The sequence below is a fragment of the Penicillium taxi genome, assembly GCF_028828555.1.
Source record: "Penicillium taxi strain IBT 34144 chromosome Unknown utg000004l_segment0_segment0, whole genome shotgun sequence".
Classification (NCBI taxonomy): Eukaryota; Fungi; Ascomycota; class Eurotiomycetes; order Eurotiales; family Aspergillaceae; genus Penicillium; species Penicillium taxi.
Genome location: NW_026643206.1, coordinates 94,857 through 112,056, shown reverse-complemented (window position 1 = coordinate 112,056; position 17,200 = coordinate 94,857). Strand labels below are relative to the sequence as shown.

The 17,200-nt window shown below is 44.4% G+C and overlaps 9 protein-coding genes across 9 annotated transcripts; 3 read left to right on the top strand and 6 right to left on the bottom strand.

The window, feature by feature from the left end:
* Positions 1-370: 370 nt before the first annotated feature.
* pst2 (putative NADH-quinone oxidoreductase Pst2) lies at positions 371-1,057 on the bottom strand (the record flags this gene model as incomplete). Its single annotated transcript, XM_057207600.1, has 3 exons — positions 371-466; positions 524-976; positions 1,031-1,057. The coding sequence occupies 3 exons, from the start codon at positions 1,055-1,057 to the stop codon at positions 371-373; spliced, it is 576 nt and encodes a 191-aa protein (XP_057061374.1).
* An 847-nt stretch (positions 1,058-1,904) lies between these two features.
* On the bottom strand, positions 1,905-2,669 carry yth1 (cleavage polyadenylation factor RNA-binding subunit YTH1; the record flags this gene model as incomplete). Its single annotated transcript, XM_057207599.1, has 1 exon — positions 1,905-2,669. One exon carries the CDS (start codon positions 2,667-2,669, stop codon positions 1,905-1,907), a length of 765 nt encoding a protein of 254 aa, XP_057061373.1.
* Positions 2,670-3,958: 1,289 nt separating this feature from the next.
* Positions 3,959-5,242, top strand: N7495_004947 (glycoside hydrolase family 18 protein; the record flags this gene model as incomplete). Its single annotated transcript, XM_057207598.1, has 4 exons — positions 3,959-4,137; positions 4,217-4,241; positions 4,301-4,535; positions 4,596-5,242. The coding sequence occupies 4 exons, from the start codon at positions 3,959-3,961 to the stop codon at positions 5,240-5,242; spliced, it is 1,086 nt and encodes a 361-aa protein (XP_057061372.1).
* A 203-nt stretch (positions 5,243-5,445) lies between these two features.
* Positions 5,446-7,087, bottom strand: N7495_004946 (transcription factor domain-containing protein; the record flags this gene model as incomplete). Its single annotated transcript, XM_057207597.1, has 2 exons — positions 5,446-6,208; positions 6,435-7,087. The coding sequence occupies 2 exons, from the start codon at positions 7,085-7,087 to the stop codon at positions 5,446-5,448; spliced, it is 1,416 nt and encodes a 471-aa protein (XP_057061371.1).
* A 2,904-nt stretch (positions 7,088-9,991) lies between these two features.
* Positions 9,992-11,626, bottom strand: N7495_004945 (dimethylaniline monooxygenase; the record flags this gene model as incomplete). The annotated part of the gene is made up of 4 exons (XM_057207596.1): positions 9,992-10,339; positions 10,411-10,770; positions 10,832-11,426; positions 11,490-11,626. The coding sequence occupies 4 exons, from the start codon at positions 11,624-11,626 to the stop codon at positions 9,992-9,994; spliced, it is 1,440 nt and encodes a 479-aa protein (XP_057061370.1).
* A 481-nt stretch (positions 11,627-12,107) lies between these two features.
* N7495_004944 (uncharacterized protein) lies at positions 12,108-12,758 on the top strand (the record flags this gene model as incomplete). The annotated part of the gene is made up of 1 exon (XM_057207595.1): positions 12,108-12,758. The coding sequence occupies one exon, from the start codon at positions 12,108-12,110 to the stop codon at positions 12,756-12,758; it is 651 nt and encodes a 216-aa protein (XP_057061369.1).
* Positions 12,759-12,912: 154 nt separating this feature from the next.
* N7495_004943 (uncharacterized protein) lies at positions 12,913-13,149 on the bottom strand (the record flags this gene model as incomplete). The annotated part of the gene is made up of 1 exon (XM_057207594.1): positions 12,913-13,149. The coding sequence occupies one exon, from the start codon at positions 13,147-13,149 to the stop codon at positions 12,913-12,915; it is 237 nt and encodes a 78-aa protein (XP_057061368.1).
* A 1,009-nt stretch (positions 13,150-14,158) lies between these two features.
* Positions 14,159-14,514, bottom strand: N7495_004942 (ankyrin repeat domain-containing protein; the record flags this gene model as incomplete). Its single annotated transcript, XM_057207593.1, has 2 exons — positions 14,159-14,434; positions 14,506-14,514. 2 exons carry the CDS (start codon positions 14,512-14,514, stop codon positions 14,159-14,161), a joined length of 285 nt encoding a protein of 94 aa, XP_057061367.1.
* A 1,699-nt stretch (positions 14,515-16,213) lies between these two features.
* N7495_004941 (uncharacterized protein) lies at positions 16,214-16,717 on the top strand (the record flags this gene model as incomplete). The annotated part of the gene is made up of 1 exon (XM_057207592.1): positions 16,214-16,717. The coding sequence occupies one exon, from the start codon at positions 16,214-16,216 to the stop codon at positions 16,715-16,717; it is 504 nt and encodes a 167-aa protein (XP_057061366.1).
* Between the last annotated feature and the right edge of the window lie 483 nt (positions 16,718-17,200).

Genomic DNA, 17,200 nt, shown 5'->3' with positions numbered 1-17,200 from the left:
GTACATTTAGGTACCAAGATAGCCGACCTCGATTTACCCCGAAATTAAAACTACAGTCGAGACAATGAAAAATTTGAAGTCATTATATTTATAGTCGTCTTTCTAAGTCGTAAGAAAGAAGCCTTATTTCCATATGATTATTATAATCCCAAAGCCATTGACAACTCTCAGAAGAAGATATAAAAAAAAGATAAATGAAGGTGGAGCGCAAGAGACCCAATCATTGAATGATACACTTTTTGGGTAGTCCACATGGTCCTTCACTACTCTTCTCCTTCTCTACTCTGGGGGTATCTTGGCCCTGCAAGGGCTGCGTAGCAGCCGCAGGGACCGAGGTCTCAGGCTTGGACTCAGACTTGCTATCATGCAGTCAGACTGCCTTGGCAACAGTCTCGTAGAAAGCCTTACCCTGAGCCTCAGCAATCTCGAGCTCGAGCTTGGTAGGCTGGCGAGAACCATCACCAGCCTAGAGGGTTGTTAGTATCAGACCAATCTCTTTTAAGTGTAAAAATGTGTGACTTACGGCGAAAGAACCGGCACCCCAGGGGGAACCTCCGTGGATCTCGTCGAGGTTGGCAAGCTGGGCGGAAGTGTGTTTGTAGCCCAGGGGAACGTAGATGAGACCGTGGTGAGCGAAGGTGCTCAAAGTAGCAAGAGCAGTGGACTCCTGGCCACCACCCTGGGTACCAGTGGAGATGAAGAGACCAGCGTACTTGCCCCAGTAGCCACAAGACTGCCAGATTCCACCAGTCTTGTCCCAGAACTCTCTCCACTGGGCGGGGTGGTTACCGAAGCGAGTGGGGATACCGAAAAGGATACCATCGTAATTTAGCAGATCTTTGGGGGTGACAACATCATAGGCACCAGCACCGGCGTGGGCACCGTCAATACGGAGGATGGTGGCCTTACCACCAGCGGCCTCGACACCCTTCTTCTCGGCTTCGGCGAGAGTGGCAACGTGGCCGTAAGCGGAGAACTATAAGAACGTTAGTCAAATGTCAGTTGATTCATTGATGGATTGGGAACGTACGTAGACGATAGCAATGTTGGGAGCCATTGTGGAGTATAGAATATAAAATGATATGGATTGGGGAGAGGTACAGTGGCGGGAAAGGAGTATTTATAAGTTCCCCGCACTGTAGATGATGCGATAGTAATTGCGGAATTATGGGATCATTTCAAATCCGCAATCAATCACATCAGTCATTGATGACATGAAGGAATGGAAAAAGTGATTGGATATATTGGACCCACATTGACAGGATCGAGTTTAGTTTAGTTTAGTCTACTCTGACCGATCTTTGACAAATACTCCATGAGCTTTATTAACCGCGCATTTGGTTCAAGGGTTAGTAGTCCGTAACTAAGCGATATTATCCAACTAACTACTTTACCGACATTTGATCTACCAACCACAAAATTGTTGGCAACAATGGTGCCACACTATCCAAAAGTTTAGTAACGATTAGTACCCATTTTGCCCTGCGTCTTAGCTTCTTAGCTTGCGTGATTGTATATGATGTCATCAATCTAGACTCTAAATCCGAGTATACAGAGGAACTGATACTTTGTAGTAACTCATACATAAAAGTGAAGGCATTTGCTGAAACTGAGCTAATCTATATTAGGAAAGTGGATTCGTGTGTACGTACTGGCCAATAGCTCCAGCTTCTGGACTATTGTGCTCCGTACAGAACCCAGGAGTGCACACTGTCTTTAAATATGGCCATTTTATACGGAGAAAGGGAAATAAAATAAAAGGATCAAAAGAGGTGATAGTATTTGGGTATCTCAAGACTAGTCCATTCAAGGCCAAAAATAAAATAAACAGATGAGAGATTGGAAGCTTATCCCAACGAAACACCGCAGAATATACGGTGAAAGAAGTACGTTGGGGCCTCAAATTATCCCCTGCCTCGTCCCCGATACCGTCCCCGCATGAATCCACCGCCTCTACCTCGTTCGCTCCGCCATTCGCGTTCTCTCTCCTTTTCGCGCTCTTGCTCTTCGCGAATGAGAGCACGTTCGTGTTCCAATTCCTCCTCCGTCTTTTCCGTTCGTATCGTAGGCCGCGGGAGGTTCTCAACCCACCGGGGGTGCGCGTCGGCGCACCCCTTACCTTCAGGACAGAACCCGGCAAGGTAGAATAAGCATAAACGACGACGAACATGTCGCTTTGCGCAGAGAGGGCCTAATTCGCAGAATCCTCGATCGTAGTGCTCGCATGGTGGAAGTCTGGCCTCCTCTCGAACGTGTTGATATAGACAGTCATCGCCATTGGGGCAGTATCCGGATCGGGAGAAGGACTGGCATTCAGGCATGCGACGCAGGTTGTATTCGTGCAGATACTCGCACTTCACTCCCTTCTTGCACAGTCCCTTGAGGAAATGCTTGCATACTAATGATCCGTGTGTTGTCGATGGGGCCAGACCAGAGGCTGTGGTTGTGGAGGTAGTTACACGGGAAGGTGTGGGATGTCGGTCTGGGCAGGCGGGTCCCAAGGGGCAGTGTCCCTCACTGTAAGCTTTGCAAACGGGGACATCGCTGGCGAGTCCAAAGCCAAAGCTTTTGCGGAGGAATGGCGAGAAAGAGAAGTCATTGTAGCTGGGGTCGCGTGTAGGTTCGGCGGATAGAAATTGTGTAGCAGCGCTACGAGCGTCAGCTGTCATATTGGTCTTGAAGCTGATCTGACAGCTGAATAAAGGAGATGTGCAAGAAAAATAATCTGAATTTGAAAATATCCAGGGTGGCTTTGGTGGTCCTGCCTTAGGTATTGTTGCAAAATAATATTGATGGCGCTGATTCATGGAGGTATTGTAGCCTTACAAATCAGGTGTTTGTTTTGTTTGACAAGTTTGTATAGGTTTTGCTTCAACCAGTAGGTTATTTCGTTGTACATACTGGCCAAGTATTCATCCAACCTTCATCTCTCTTTCCAAGTCTTAGATACTGAGTCAAGGAGATTTTCATTTTACATAAAATATTCGTTAGATTCTGATCAAGTTTTAGGGGGTGCATATAACATTTATTTTCCAACGGCGTCGTAATAGGAATGCAGGTGGCAGAGTACTATCCTGGGCACTGACGTGTCGATATTTATGTTTGCCTTAGCTGAGACTCCACCTCCCAACCTGACGTATGAAACATCTAACGGGATAAGGTAAACCCTAACGTAAAGCACCATGGACTGACAAATCGTGGCCAATCAACCATAATAATCATACGTAAATCTCCTGGGCAAGTGAGTTGAACTCATCGTGAAGCCGAACAAGGGTGCAGGTCTGGCCTCGGTTCATCAAGGAAGTGTCATGTTATGATGCCAACGTAAGCTCGTCACGCGTTAAGCTTCCGCTGGTTTCTAAACCTGGAGTCATGATGATTATTGACTAATTTCGATACAGTGTACAGGGATATGTGTACTTGCGAATCTCACCTCATATCAATTTGAGTATTATGGTGCTCACCCCAATGAAGTGGAGGAAAACCAAGCCTTGGAGGGCAGTGTAGGCCCAGAAATACAGGGCCCAAGACTCAGGCCAAGACTTCTCTCCTCGCCTCTCGGCTATGTAGTAACAGAATCTTCATGCCTGTTCCTTGTGTAGTTATTGGCTGAATGACACGATCTCGGCCGCATTAGCTTATGCGCCCCGCATCGTCATTGTTTGCTATATGTTTGCGTGAGAGGATGAAGTTCCCCGGGTTATTTCTCCAGGTCTCATGATGAATGCAAAATTCCAAGTTCAAACTTCAACGTCGTGGTTGAACATCCCATTTAATCTAAATCATGCCCGACACGTGACATTTGTCCAAATCAGGAAAGACGGTTTTCTTCCTTTTGGTCTTTTGTATTTTCCTCTCAATTGACTTGGTTCTCTTGTTTTTGTTAATGCCATCAGATCTGTTGAGAGGCACTGCTTCTCTTCAATTATAGATTGGCTTCTGCATTTCAAACCGAACCATGCTCTCAGCCATCTTTCGTCGGCGGCCCGCACTTGACCCCGCTACTTCCACCAACTGCTATGAAGTGCCCTTGTACACAAACGCCGCGTACTATCCGAACTGGAGGATCTATCAGAAACAGCCGCCTTCATCTCTACGATTGGGGTTTATATCCCACGTGTTTTATGCATTTGCTTGGTATGTTCACAGCCAATCACAGTACGGCCACATACATAGACCTCGCACAGACGCTGATCTTGATGTGGAATATTTTCAGGGTCAAGGAAGATGGAACGGTCTATGTAAATGCGGAATCTATCTCGATATATACAGTGACTTGACTAACAGACAACTTGGATAGTTGAGTGATGAATGGGCTGATACCCAAATGCCAGTGGATGGCACAGAGGGTTGCCTGCGAGCTTTTACTCAATTGAAACAACAATACTCGAAAATGAAAGTCATACTCTCTGTCGGTGGGGGAGGAAGTGGCAGCGAAAACTTTGCTGCTGTTGCTCACAGTCGCTCTTGTTTGGATACCTTTGTCCGGACATGTCGCGAATTAGTTGATCAATTCGGACTAGACGGGATCGATGGTAGGTTTAATTATCTTTTCTCTAATCTTTGACATTAAACTGAAATTCATGATATGATAGTGGATTGGGAACACCCGGTAGATTCCAAGGAAGGAAAAGACTATGTTCATCTTCTCGCCCGGCTGCGAGAAGCATTGCCTGCACCAAAGTACGTCTTAGCCACATGTCTTCCTGCTGGTCAGTGGGCGTTGAAGAATATCGATCTTCACGCAGCTCAAAAGTACGTTGATATGATCAACTTAATGGCTTACGACTTCGCCGGATCTTGGGGGCCTGAGACTGGTCACCACGCTCAGTTGTTTGGCTCGCCTATCTCTGGAGAGTCCGCTGTTTCCTATGTGCTATCGCAAGGAGTATCTCCGAAAAAGATCATTCTCGGTGTACCGACCTATGGTCGTTCATTTCTTGGGAGCAATGGCCCAGGTCAGCGATATACTGGTCTAGGTGGTGAAGATGGAGTCTTTGACTATCAGGCTCTCCCGCGTCCTGGAACCCAGGAGTACTTGGATCAAGAAGCATGTGCGGCATACTGTGTGGGTGCGGATGGGGGCTTTGTCACTTATGATATTCCTGCAACGGTTAAGCAGAAGGCAGAATTCGTAACTTCCGCGAAACTTGGAGGGCTGTTTTATTGGCATGTCTGTGCCGATGCCCGAGGCCCACGAAGCTTGATTGAGACTGGCTATAACACTTTACATGATATGTAACCGGGTCTCCATCAGTAAGAAAATCTCAAAGCTCCTCCTGATGCCCAGGTGTGTGTTTTTTGTTTCCAATTTTGTTTTGGTAACACCTTATGTGTGTATTATTCAAAGGTGGTGAATTCTTTTTTTGAGTGCACAATATTCCATTTGAGTTTCTTCTGGTAGTCATAGCAAGATCAAACCAGCGACTGAGATGCTCATATTTTCTAGGCATTAAGTAGCCAAGAACCACTCCAGTCAAAGTCTGACCCTTCCCAGTTGGTGCCAAATAGGTCCGAGCTATAATTATTCAAATCCCGGAGGCCGTAGTTATTCACTGTATCCTCTGCCTGTGCATCCAGGACCGGAAGTGCAACATCTGGATCTTGAAAAGATTTGCATGTAGGCATTGATTCAGACTTAGAGTTCTCTTGCTCGATCAACCGCCATTGTTTGCAAATTTCGATATCAAAGTCTTCAAAGAAAGAAGCAGTGTCCAAATCAAGAGTCGGCGGCAGACCATCAAATGGGCCCTGTTCTCGAATTTTATCAGTCAGCTTATTTAGGGCTCTCAAAGGCCCGACCGCTGAAAGCCACCTTTCTGATAATTTCTGAAGTGACAGCTTCATAACCGTGATTTCATGCTCGGCGGTACTTTGGAGTTGTCTATATCGGCAACTAGAAAGTAATGAAAGTCCGGCACAAAGCGGATAAAAGGCAAAAACCGGTCCCAAGTATCGCAGTTCATCTCGCAAGAGAAACCCTTCGTATATCCCTGCTAAGAATGAAGATGCAACTAGTGACCCGGCGTGAGGGACACTGTTTGGAGTAGGTGACCGATGCAAGATAGTCAATGTCACAAAGTACATAACCAAAAGCTGTTGGACTTCCAGATTTGAGGTAATAACATCTTCTTGGGTTGCAGCGGAGATGCGTAGCTTGGGAATGACCTGTTTCGCCCATCTGTAAACTGCATTCTCGAGATCAACCCTGCGTTGCCGGGAAATCTCATGTCGCAGATAACATTCTACAGTATCTCCAAGGTGATTTGAAATCGCGCAGTATGCCACGAAGAGCTGGCCTTGGAAGTTCTCTTTGCTTGAAAAGTCGGTCATTGAAGGGGGAGGACATCGCTATCACGCAAATTGATCGTTCGTGGCCGTCCAACCCCGACTGAAATTATATTATCTCGGATCTAATAAAACAAGTCAGAAACTCCGGCTCACCCGATAGAATAAGATTGAATCTTACCACCAAAGACCACCAGAGGCGCCGGCGAAGACCCCGATCCCTAGCGCTCGGTGGTGGCTCTTTGTGTAGGCCAATTTGGAAGGCCATCGCCCCAGCTTGCCTGATCCAAAAGCCACTCGTATCCGTAGAGACATCTTCAGGCCCTACAGGATTGTACCAGTGCAGGAGACAAGCAGCCACAATCGATATTAATGATCCATGTCCCCCGCCAAAGAAGAATAAAAGCTTGGCACGTCGATAGAAGGTTTCGCTTGATCCATAGTCCAAATGGGCTTTGGATACTCTACTTCCAGCGAGAAAAATGGACTGTAAGAGAAGCATAGATGGTGGTGCACTGTCATCGAGCCATTTAGGATCAATAACTGGGGTCCATGGCGCACAAAATCGATTGAAGCTTTTTATCAATTCTCTCTGCACCTCTATTGGAGGAAGCTCGAAGGCACCTTGTTCACGCAGCATCTGAAGGTCTGTTACAGATGCTTTGGGGCTGGTGTAGGTTGTTTCATGGCCGGGCTTTACCATGTTTTCATCAAACGGAACGCTGCCACCCACGTACTCACCACGGCCACGGTAGCTTTCCTCCTTGATAGTCGGCTCATCATCGTTTTCAAGAGACATGGGTTCATTTTGAACGGCATTCCCTCCATATAAATGATGTGGTGTTGTGACTCTGCCTTCAGGCGAGTTCGTCTCTGTTGCAGACACACTTCGCTTAGGAGACAGGCTGTTTGTGAATCTTTTACGCTTTCGTGTATATGGCCTGTTGGGGATTAGTTTCAATTTTTATTATTTAGATGTTATGAGCGCCGAGGTCTTCTCACCTGCATTCCACATTTGACAAGGTGCATTTGGTGCAAGGGTTATGGATCGCGAGATCACACCGCACCTGGTGTTGTCAGCACTGAGTAAACTGAGGCAAGATATTTCAAAATTGAATCGAGAGCTTGTTTTTACCTTTCGCTTGTGGCAAATGATACATGCGCTTGACATGATGGTGTAAATCCGTACCTATGTAGCTTTACGTACCATTTTTTCCATGCCGCCCATACCTCTAGAAGTCGACGGCTCTTGTCAGCCTGAGGCAGTTTTTCGTGCTTATGTCATTTTATTCTTGGTTAACCAACTAGTTTGAGAGATTACGTAGACTTAATTAAATCATTAACCAAATAACGCGTATTTTAATTGATCACCTAAACCTCTTAAAGTCGACATTTATGATCCGAATTGCTGTTAAAGTCGAAAGAAATCGCCGCCTTCATCAATTCTACTCTCCAATTTTACCAGCTTTAAGGTGTTTTTTGGAATATAAAATTACCCTAGTTCAAACCAGATTTCAACAACCCAATTGAGAACTGATTCTGTAATGAGTAGCGAGAAACTCAAAGATGTCGATCAATAGGTGAAATGGTTGCAAAAGTTCATTGCCCGGCCAGAAGATAAAGGAGTACTAACTTATGTCGATCTAAATCTTAGTGAAGATAAGTTAGGACCAAAATCTAAAGGCTTCCCTTCCCGCTAAAGCTACTATTATTCAAAAGTGATGACGAATAGACATATAGAAGGAAGAAACGCATATATAAAGAATAGAGAGATGACATCGACAGGTTCAAATATGAAAAGAATAAATCGAGTTAAGAGCACAGAGTGCTTAGAAAACTAAATCAATATATCATCGTATATCTTGAATCAATACCCAAAGACCTTATTTTAACTTAAAGGAGCATGTGCACCAAGCTAATGTTCTGTAATGGCGCACCAAGGAACAGGGGAAGGACCCAGTAGTCCTAGGTCAAGGAACCCACCCTGAGTTGCAGAGGGGTCCTGGAGAACGCTTGGGTATCTAGGACCAGCTCCTTCGATAGCACCCACAGGATCACAGACTTATAGGCTCCCATGCTTAAGTTAACGACACCCTATGGGTTAGCGTCAACAAAGAGGTGGATAGCGATCGAGTTATCAAGACAAATAGTCGAGCAATTATATCACTAGGCTTTCCTCACTCACTCACTATACACCGCATCAATAATGAATCCACTGGACTGGCATCATTAATAGAAGTATCATTTGATCACACTTGGCTAGTATAATTTCCTCCTGGAGGAAAAACACAGACGAAACGAAGTTAGCCACCGCGACGTTGGCACGTATATCTTTCTGTCCGAATAAATAACTGTCAGTGCATGAAAGAGGTAATAAGATAGGCCTGTAGTGATATTTGGGCAATTGAGAATATTTGGGTTAGTATAGTTGCTGATAGTTCGAGGTCCTAGGCTATCGTGATTGAGTCATATGAGCCACCAGACTTCGTGTAAATGTACCATAGAAATAGGCTGATGTAGTCACTGATACAGAAGTATTACAAACGCTCTCTGTGACATTATAATCGGTCACTGTGAGATTCCAGGTGGCTACGACGTACTCACATATTGACTAGAAGTCGGCATCATAAACGCCTGAATAAACATCATCGTGCTTTATTCAAGCTTTTTAAGATACCTAGGTAACAATATGAGCAGATATCTGATGTAGAAATATCTGTTGAAGAAGTGAAGTTATTATAAGGAAGGCGATTAGGTCTAAAAAATAGAATATGCCACCAAATTATAAATTATAGAAGAACGCCAAAAAGAGATAAAATTCCTCATGATGATAGTTTTGGCCTGTTCTTGAATCCACAGCAAGACTGATTCTAGAAACTCTAGAGTGGACCGTTAATATCCAGGTACGATAGACCAGGAATGAATTCTGCTGAGTCACCATGACTGGTTGACACAGAATTATACAAATCTGAGATAGAAGCCTCACAGTTAGCAGCACAGATCCGAGCATTCAACGTGGAGTTATCGAAGCTACCAATGTATTCACTCATCACACTCACTACCAGAGATCCAATGTTATCATCGCAGTAAACCGTCTGTTATAGTACATTTTGCAAGTTGGTGATAGGTCTAAACTAGATAAAGTCCCATGAGTGAATATTACAACTCCAGCAAAAATGCCATTGCTCGTATCTGCTGTGCATATGTGGGCTTGGTTTTTGGCATTATGAAGCCATACATAAGAAAAAGAATGGACAGGACGCCGCTGCCATAAGAAGTGCGAAACAGCTTTCCGTGTTTAAAAATCTGTGGACGAAAAAAGGTTTGGAGCGAACCAAAAAGACGTTATAGCAGTTTCAGAGCATTAAATAAAAGAAGAAATAAAGTGCTTTCGGCTTGTACAACAAACCCCGCGATATAAGTATCCTGTTGGGCCCTAGTTCAGGCTCGTCTGATATGCAATTTTCTGAGCCATAAAGCCATTCGGGTATTGAAACCTTCTGAAAAGACTGGAATAAATTAGAAGGTAATAATCTAGTAGGTATGGTATCGCCGCATTATCTTACCTAGGATGGACTCAACACTGACTGCTGGAATGGACTCGCTCCCCATTATACACTTTTATTTTATCGCTAATTGGCTACAAATACCTGATCCGCTGGGATGAACCCCTGATGATACACTAACCTAGTTGCAATCGAAATTATAATTGAGCCTTTTCTGCTTCTGCTTTGGTGGCTTCACACTGCCAGCGCTCAATGCGATGCTGGACAAATGACTGAAATGATTCTTCCCACTCCGGCTCATACTGAGGGAGCACTCTGCCTGTTGTGCCTAAAGCAGGCTCTCCTGCTATGGAGCGCAACTCTTCGAAATATCTTTCAAATTCAGGCATCAGCGTCCAAAATGGAGATCCTTCACGTTCCTCTAGTCGGTCACTCTCCCACGTTTCCATCTCCTGTCGGCTAGGTAGCTTGGCATGACCAGCAAGAACTCGAGCTGCTGCAACAGCTTGCCACTCAAAAATACGAATGCCAAATCCACCCGTAACCTAGTATCGATCCGGTTAGCCCATTCTCTTTTTCCTTTGTGAAACCGAAGATGAATGGGTGAAATACTTACCATTCCAATGAATGCCAAGCTTGGATCATCTATTTTGAATACATGTCCAAATATTCCAGGAATTCTCTTATGCACCGACTTCAAACTGGGGAGAAAAGGAAAGCTGAAATCGTAGCCAGTGGCGAATAAGATCATATCCGCACTTTTAAGCACCGATCCATCTGCAAAGTTGATCACACCAGTCTCGGCATTGATTGAAGAAATTTGAGCCCGGTTATCAATTTCGGGATGACTAAATGGCGCAAAGCCAAAAGCAGTCGATGGTCGACGCAGCGAGGAAATCACAGGGCCCTTCGCAACTTGCCGAATATCATGCAACGCGTCAAATGCAGATACTGAGCCACCGACAACAATTACTTTCTAGATAACAATTGTTAAAATATACATGGCATAGCAGCCAGAGTAAAATAGGCCTCCTTACCTTGTTTTTGACATCATCGGCGCTTGGATAATGTTTGCTGTGTCGAATTCGTCCAGGAAAATTTCGGTCATATTCCACAAGACCGGGAATGTCGGGTATATAAGGGAGATAGTAGTGACCACTAGCAACAACCAAAGCATCAAACTTTTCTTGCCACCAATAATTCTTCATTTCACTGGGAATTAGGTTGCGTAAAGTAAGAACCCATTCGTCGCCCACACGCTCTGCCAGCTCCACGGACGTCTCCAATTCAATGAGACGCCGATTATCTGCACATCCGAAAACACTCTCAACCCAATTGCGCATGACCTCTCGATGGCGAAATGGGCTACTGGGGCCATATTGAGCCAATGTCTGTTCTGAAAGAACAATGGGAATCGGCTCCTTGGTAAAGCACATGATCTCAGTTGGCAAATTGCTATGCAAGTTCTGATGAGCAGCTGTGGCTGAGAAGCGCTCTTTCTGAGAATTGATCTCTTCTGTCACTGGCGTTTTGCATGGAAAGTTGGCTGGAATTGGCACAGTTTGGTCAGCACGTCCCTGGATCAAGCTTTCTAGTGATGGTATGCCGTGATCTGCTTGAGGCTCGAATACCCTGGATCGAGGGAATTAGCCTTGTACGTAGATTGATTGAACTTGCAGAGCATAATGCTCATACCATGTTCCCCCAACTATTTTCTGCCGTTCAAAAACTCGGATGATGCCAAAAGCCTGCTCTTTCAAAAGCGCATTAGTGGCAATAGCACCTGCTGGGCCAGCTCCAATGACGGCTACCCGTCTAGAACCCTTTGCCATGATGTGGTGATAAGGTTAGCACAGACAAGAGTGAAAGCTTCCGATCATAAGAGATATTTCACTTATACAAGGAAGTAGGAAGTTTTGTTTCATCATATGACGGGGTAGTAAAATTGAAGGCCGAAAACAATTTTCTGCTTATGCTAGCCTTTGTAGTATCCGAGTGGAGCACTGGGTCGAACTTAACATACTATTCAGACGATATCTATGGAGTGATAGATGTTGACCCTGAACTCAATTAGTGGCTCCTGATGGCATCATAATCGTCATTTTCACTGCAATTGACACAATCCAACTAAGTGCCGCAGGATGAGATTCTGATCCACAACATCGGGAGTTGGGATGCAGTTACCGAAAATTAGATTCACCACCACATTTGAATCCTACACCTAATTCTATCTCTTCCAAGGTGACAACGCCTCCTAGACTTGACATTTTCTGATTTTCAACCTAGCCATTCATCCATGTCCAATTTCTCACGATGGCGGGAGGTCGAGTGATTGAATTCTACTTCTCTTTTGTTTCCCTATGGTCCTACATCGGCAGCCGTCGCTTCCAGCAGCTTGTTCAGAAGACTAATTCGCATGTCATCTTCAAGCCAGTCGATTTGATGCACATATTCTCAATATCTGGTGGCCTTCCTGTGAAGCAGCGCGCAACACAACGACAAGCCTATCGAATTATTGAAATGGAACGCTGGCGAAAGATCCACGACATTCCTCTCGTTCTGTATCCAAAGTATTATCCTGCAGACCCATCTCTTGCGCATCGCGTTCTACTTGCAGCCATAGATGAGATTGGCCATGACAGTTCTCTAGTACAAGACTTTGTACACAAAGGACTTGAAGCAGTCTGGGCTAGAGAGCTTGATATCGCTAGCCCGGAAATCATCGTTCAGCTGGCAGACGAGGCCGGTCCTGAGGGAAGTCGACTGCTAAAACGAGCTCAATCCGAAGCACACTTCGCACAGGCCGAAGAGTCCTTGACAAAGGAAGCAGAATCGAGAAAGGTTTTTGGCGCACCTTTTTATTTCTACCAAGATGAGCCCTTATGGGGTCAGGACCGCTTGGAAATGTTGGAAGATATCATTCAAAGTGGCAGAGGCCCGATTCGGTCTTCTGAGACAGAGTGAAGTTCAAAGCTCTTTTGAATGCAGATATCCATGTAATAAAGAGCGTTATATAGAAGAAGTATATAAAGATATTTTGAAAAGTTTTAAAAACACAAAATCCACTCTTTATTTGCTAGCAGAGGTCCTTCAGTGCAAACGAAAGTTAAATTGCTCTCTAATCAAAATATTTGACAGAAACACCCTTGACAATCTCGACAGTGTCAACTTCATTATCACCTTCCTCGGCTGTAGATGTTCCAAGATTCTTAATAACTCTCTGCTTGACCCATTCACCTGCTTTTATAGGCTTGCCATCAGAATCGAGAATCGTATTGGTCGTCAGGCCTTTTTCGCGGAGAACAGGAGATTCCTCAACCGGAACTAGATCGGCGTTGTCTTCAATTCTCACCATGTAAAGGACACCTAGTCGATCAATATGAGATTGATCTTTGGGTGGCGCAACTACTCGATGAATGCTCGATTTGAGATAACCATCTGCCGACGATAAGTGTCGGATCAATATGAGAGATTTGGCACTACCTAGGTAGCTATACGTACCATATTTCCTCTGCCGGGTGGGGCTTTCCTATCTTGGTTGCCGCCGCTTTTATGAGGGCGCTCAGAGTCAGGCTCACTGAGTAAATTTCAGTCTGGGCTTAGGCTCAGTGAGCTGCTCAGCGGCTCCATCAAGAACTTCAAAATCTAAATTTTTCCAGCCGATTTATAACGCCAAAAACATGAATTGAATAGCTAAATAACGTGCGCAGGACACTGTGTATATGTATGGCCTTTAGTTCCACATCCTGAACATGTGTAAATACACCGAATATTTGGCAAAACAGGCAGCGGCACTTCATCTGGAGGCTGAGTAGGAGCACCCTCTGGAGATAGATATCCCTCTTTACCATTCTTCTCAGCAACCTTCGCTTCTTGGATTTTCTCCCAACTCTGTGAACTGCCTTTATGGGCAGTATGCTTCTTACTAGCTGCCCTTTTTTTTATCTGCTTCTTCGCCGTTGTTGTCACGAATGTGAGAAATTAGTAGAAATTCTACTGATCTCGGACAATCTCGGAGTAGAGATTGTCCATCTCCGTTTGCATGTTTCGGGAATTCCTTCACCTTCCCGTCTCATGTCCTTTCCCTTCGGGCTCATGCTCCTATGTTGTCACACACGTCCGGGTTTCTCAGACATGCTTCCAGTAGGGCCCGCCTCAGTATGAAGACAGCATCTTGTATATAAGACCTCTGGGTCCCAGTCATTCTGGGGACCAGCAATTAACTTGTTTACACCCTCATACATACCTTCAGAGTATCTTGTATCTTTCACTCTTATCACCCAGTCCAAATCTCTACATATAGTTTTTTACAGTTACTCAAGCATCTACTCATCCACTCAGTGAAAGTTGTTCAACACTCCTCATCACTTTTCTGTCTCAAATTTGGTAGCCAAAGAAAGGGCGGAAACACCATCCGCCATCGCGCTGACATCCGCGGCCTGATCTATGAGTAATCGGGCAACTGCCTTGTGACCTGCCATAGAAACAGCCTGAAGAACGGTGCCGAAAAACCCGCCCCGTGCGTTGACATCAGCGCCTTTGTCTAGCAGCAATTGCACGACTTTCTTGTGGCCGTTCTCAGAAGCAGCATAGAGAGTGGTGCCGAAAAGCCCGCTCTGCGAGTTGACATCGGCTCCGTGCTCAAGGTATCGTGGGAATTCTCAATTCCAAATCCCATGCTTTTTGTACGCTGTTACAAATTTTACCGCACATCATACATAATTTGGCAGAAAGAAGACTACTGTTAGATATCCATGTAGTTATAGTACTTCGTGAAATTGATGCTACCACCTTAAATCTTTCATTGTTGTCTTAATCCCTAATGCCAAGAAATACTGGCCTATATTAGGGTAGTAACCGGAATATTCCTATTCTGGCAATAAACCACGAATAGAATTTCTTATAAGAACAAACTAGGTACAATTTAGTAAGCCTTGGAAGGTTGAGCCCTGATATTAATCGTTTTGCTGCATCATAGATATAAGCTGATCACGGGCATGATCGACTCGATTCCTCGCTTTATGCGCCTTTTCTGCAGCGCGATAGACACATTCACAATCTGACTGATCTTTAATTTGATATAAGTATGATATATGCAGTTTGATCGACAAAAGATAGCTTACCGCTATAAGGATATTGTCTTTTGTATTCGTACATACTTCCGAGTAGTAATTCTGATGCTCTATCCAACTACAATATAGTTGCAAGTAGCACTGGCTTAGTGATAGAAATACCACCGTCTCGAAAATTCCTGATGGCAGCTGCCATACCAGGGCGTAAAATAACAGATTTTTGAATGACAAGGTCTCGGAGTTCGTTTTCTGCTTGGCTCAGTTGATGGGAATATACTGGTTGGAAGCATATTCGAGATAGAAGATGAAAAACCAAGACAAACTTGGGCTTATTAAGATGCATTGAAAACTGCTTATACAGAGAAAGATTTCCGTTGCGAAGAAGCTCTATGGGTTTATGGCATTTCTAAATTAAGCTTTTATAGCATTTTTTGACAGGGCGCGTATATTGCGAGTTTATTATGCATGATGAGTCAAAAGTGCATCACTCCTTGTACTCGGTCATACTTTTCCTATTGTTTTCACTAATCAGCGTCAGTTTTAAACAGATTTTTTGGTAATTCATTTTCTCACAACCAACGCATTTCTTATAGGACCTGAACATCCCCCCAATTTTCCACCTATTATATTCTCGTCGTAGCTTTAACCATCCGCGACGCTACCAGAACAATTCTAAACGGTAAAAAGCTGGTTAGACAGAAAGTTAGGATCCTACTCGCTGTAAAAGATATCAAAAGTAGAGGACTAGTCTTATTTGCGAAGGTACACGTATATATAACATGCTACTCTTAATCCTCTATACAAACAGATTGTCTTCATGTTGATCTTATGCTTTACCGATCCCACTCCGATCACAATAACAACAACTTCTAATCGATTCTTACACTACCATAATTAATGGTATACGGGATCCTAAGGCCCAACCAACACTTCCTAAGATGGAAGGAACTCTGGTGGAGCCCTCTAGTGCTATGGCCTAACACGTCTAACTTCTAAGACTGAAGCAACCAGACGTGACCTATAGCGGCCAAACCAAACTGATCCCCTTGAATACGCGATATCAACAATATAGAAAAGTCAAAAATATTTAAAGTCTTAACGAACGTTGATAATGCTTTAGATCAAAACCAAACGTTGAAGATATATTAAACGGGATATTTTCCAATCGGTCCATGGTGAATGGATAAACTTTGACCATCGAAAGTACAGCAGGCTGCAGTTTAATCGCTCGCGGACCGTTATGATAAGACCAGTCAAATGGTCCAAAATTGATAGGTAGATCTATTAGTAAGCGCGTGCATCCTTTTAATGTATACACTGTGACCGTCATGATAATTATCAGCCCTTATGGAGGCCAACTGTCTGATTTCAGCGATACGGAAATCGGATTTTGTTACCCTGCACACGTACGGGCCGCGTCAAAACCGAGGCTTCTCCCCGTTGGATCATCTCATGTTATATAATGTGCCTGAAAATGCTCGCCATATAGGAGTCCCCGATGTTCTTCGAACGCAACTCAATCTCTTTTCTGGGCAACTATATCTTGAATCATATGTCGATTACAAGAATCTTTGCGAATTTCTTGGTGTGGCGTCCACGAAAACCCCTGAAGGTCTTGTTGTTGCAGCGGATGGTTTCATCAAGCAAGGCAGCGCGGGGGCAAAATCGACTTTCCGTGAAAGCCCGCTCAAGTTCCTCGCAATGCTCATGTCGCAGATCAGGAAAGACTGCCAAGAGATTGGAAGGACGCATATTGGTCGACTATTAAGTGGCCAATTATTGAATGTATCCGATTTCTCAGTTACCGAACCACTAACCACAGAGCTAGCCTTTCAATCACTGAAACGTTGATCTAGCTTAGTATTGAAGCATCTTACTACAGGGCTAGGGGCAAGAAAGGTTGCGTATCAAGTCAGTCATGGACTACACTTTTGGATATAGGATAACGAATGATTGAAAGTCTTTGGCGACAGAAACAGTTTCAATGCAGACACTACCTCTACTTGCCGAGCGCTTAGATGGCTGTCATTCCATATTTTCCATGTAGAAATTCACTATAGTATCCTGGGGTAGATGATCCCACATAAAAACTACAGCAAAAGAAATTTTTATCCGTCATCTAACCGTTTTAGAAACCCGGAGATCTATCTATTCTTAGGAAAAGAAGATCTACGGCTAAGTCAACTACGGATTAGGATAAAGCGGTTTTGGATTCGGGCAGAGAGAAAAATTATTAGTCACTATAGGAAACCCTGTTTTCGACTCCTATATAAACGATATAATATGGCCGCTGATGATTGTTCAACGGGCTAGTCGAGGTGATCGACGTGGAGG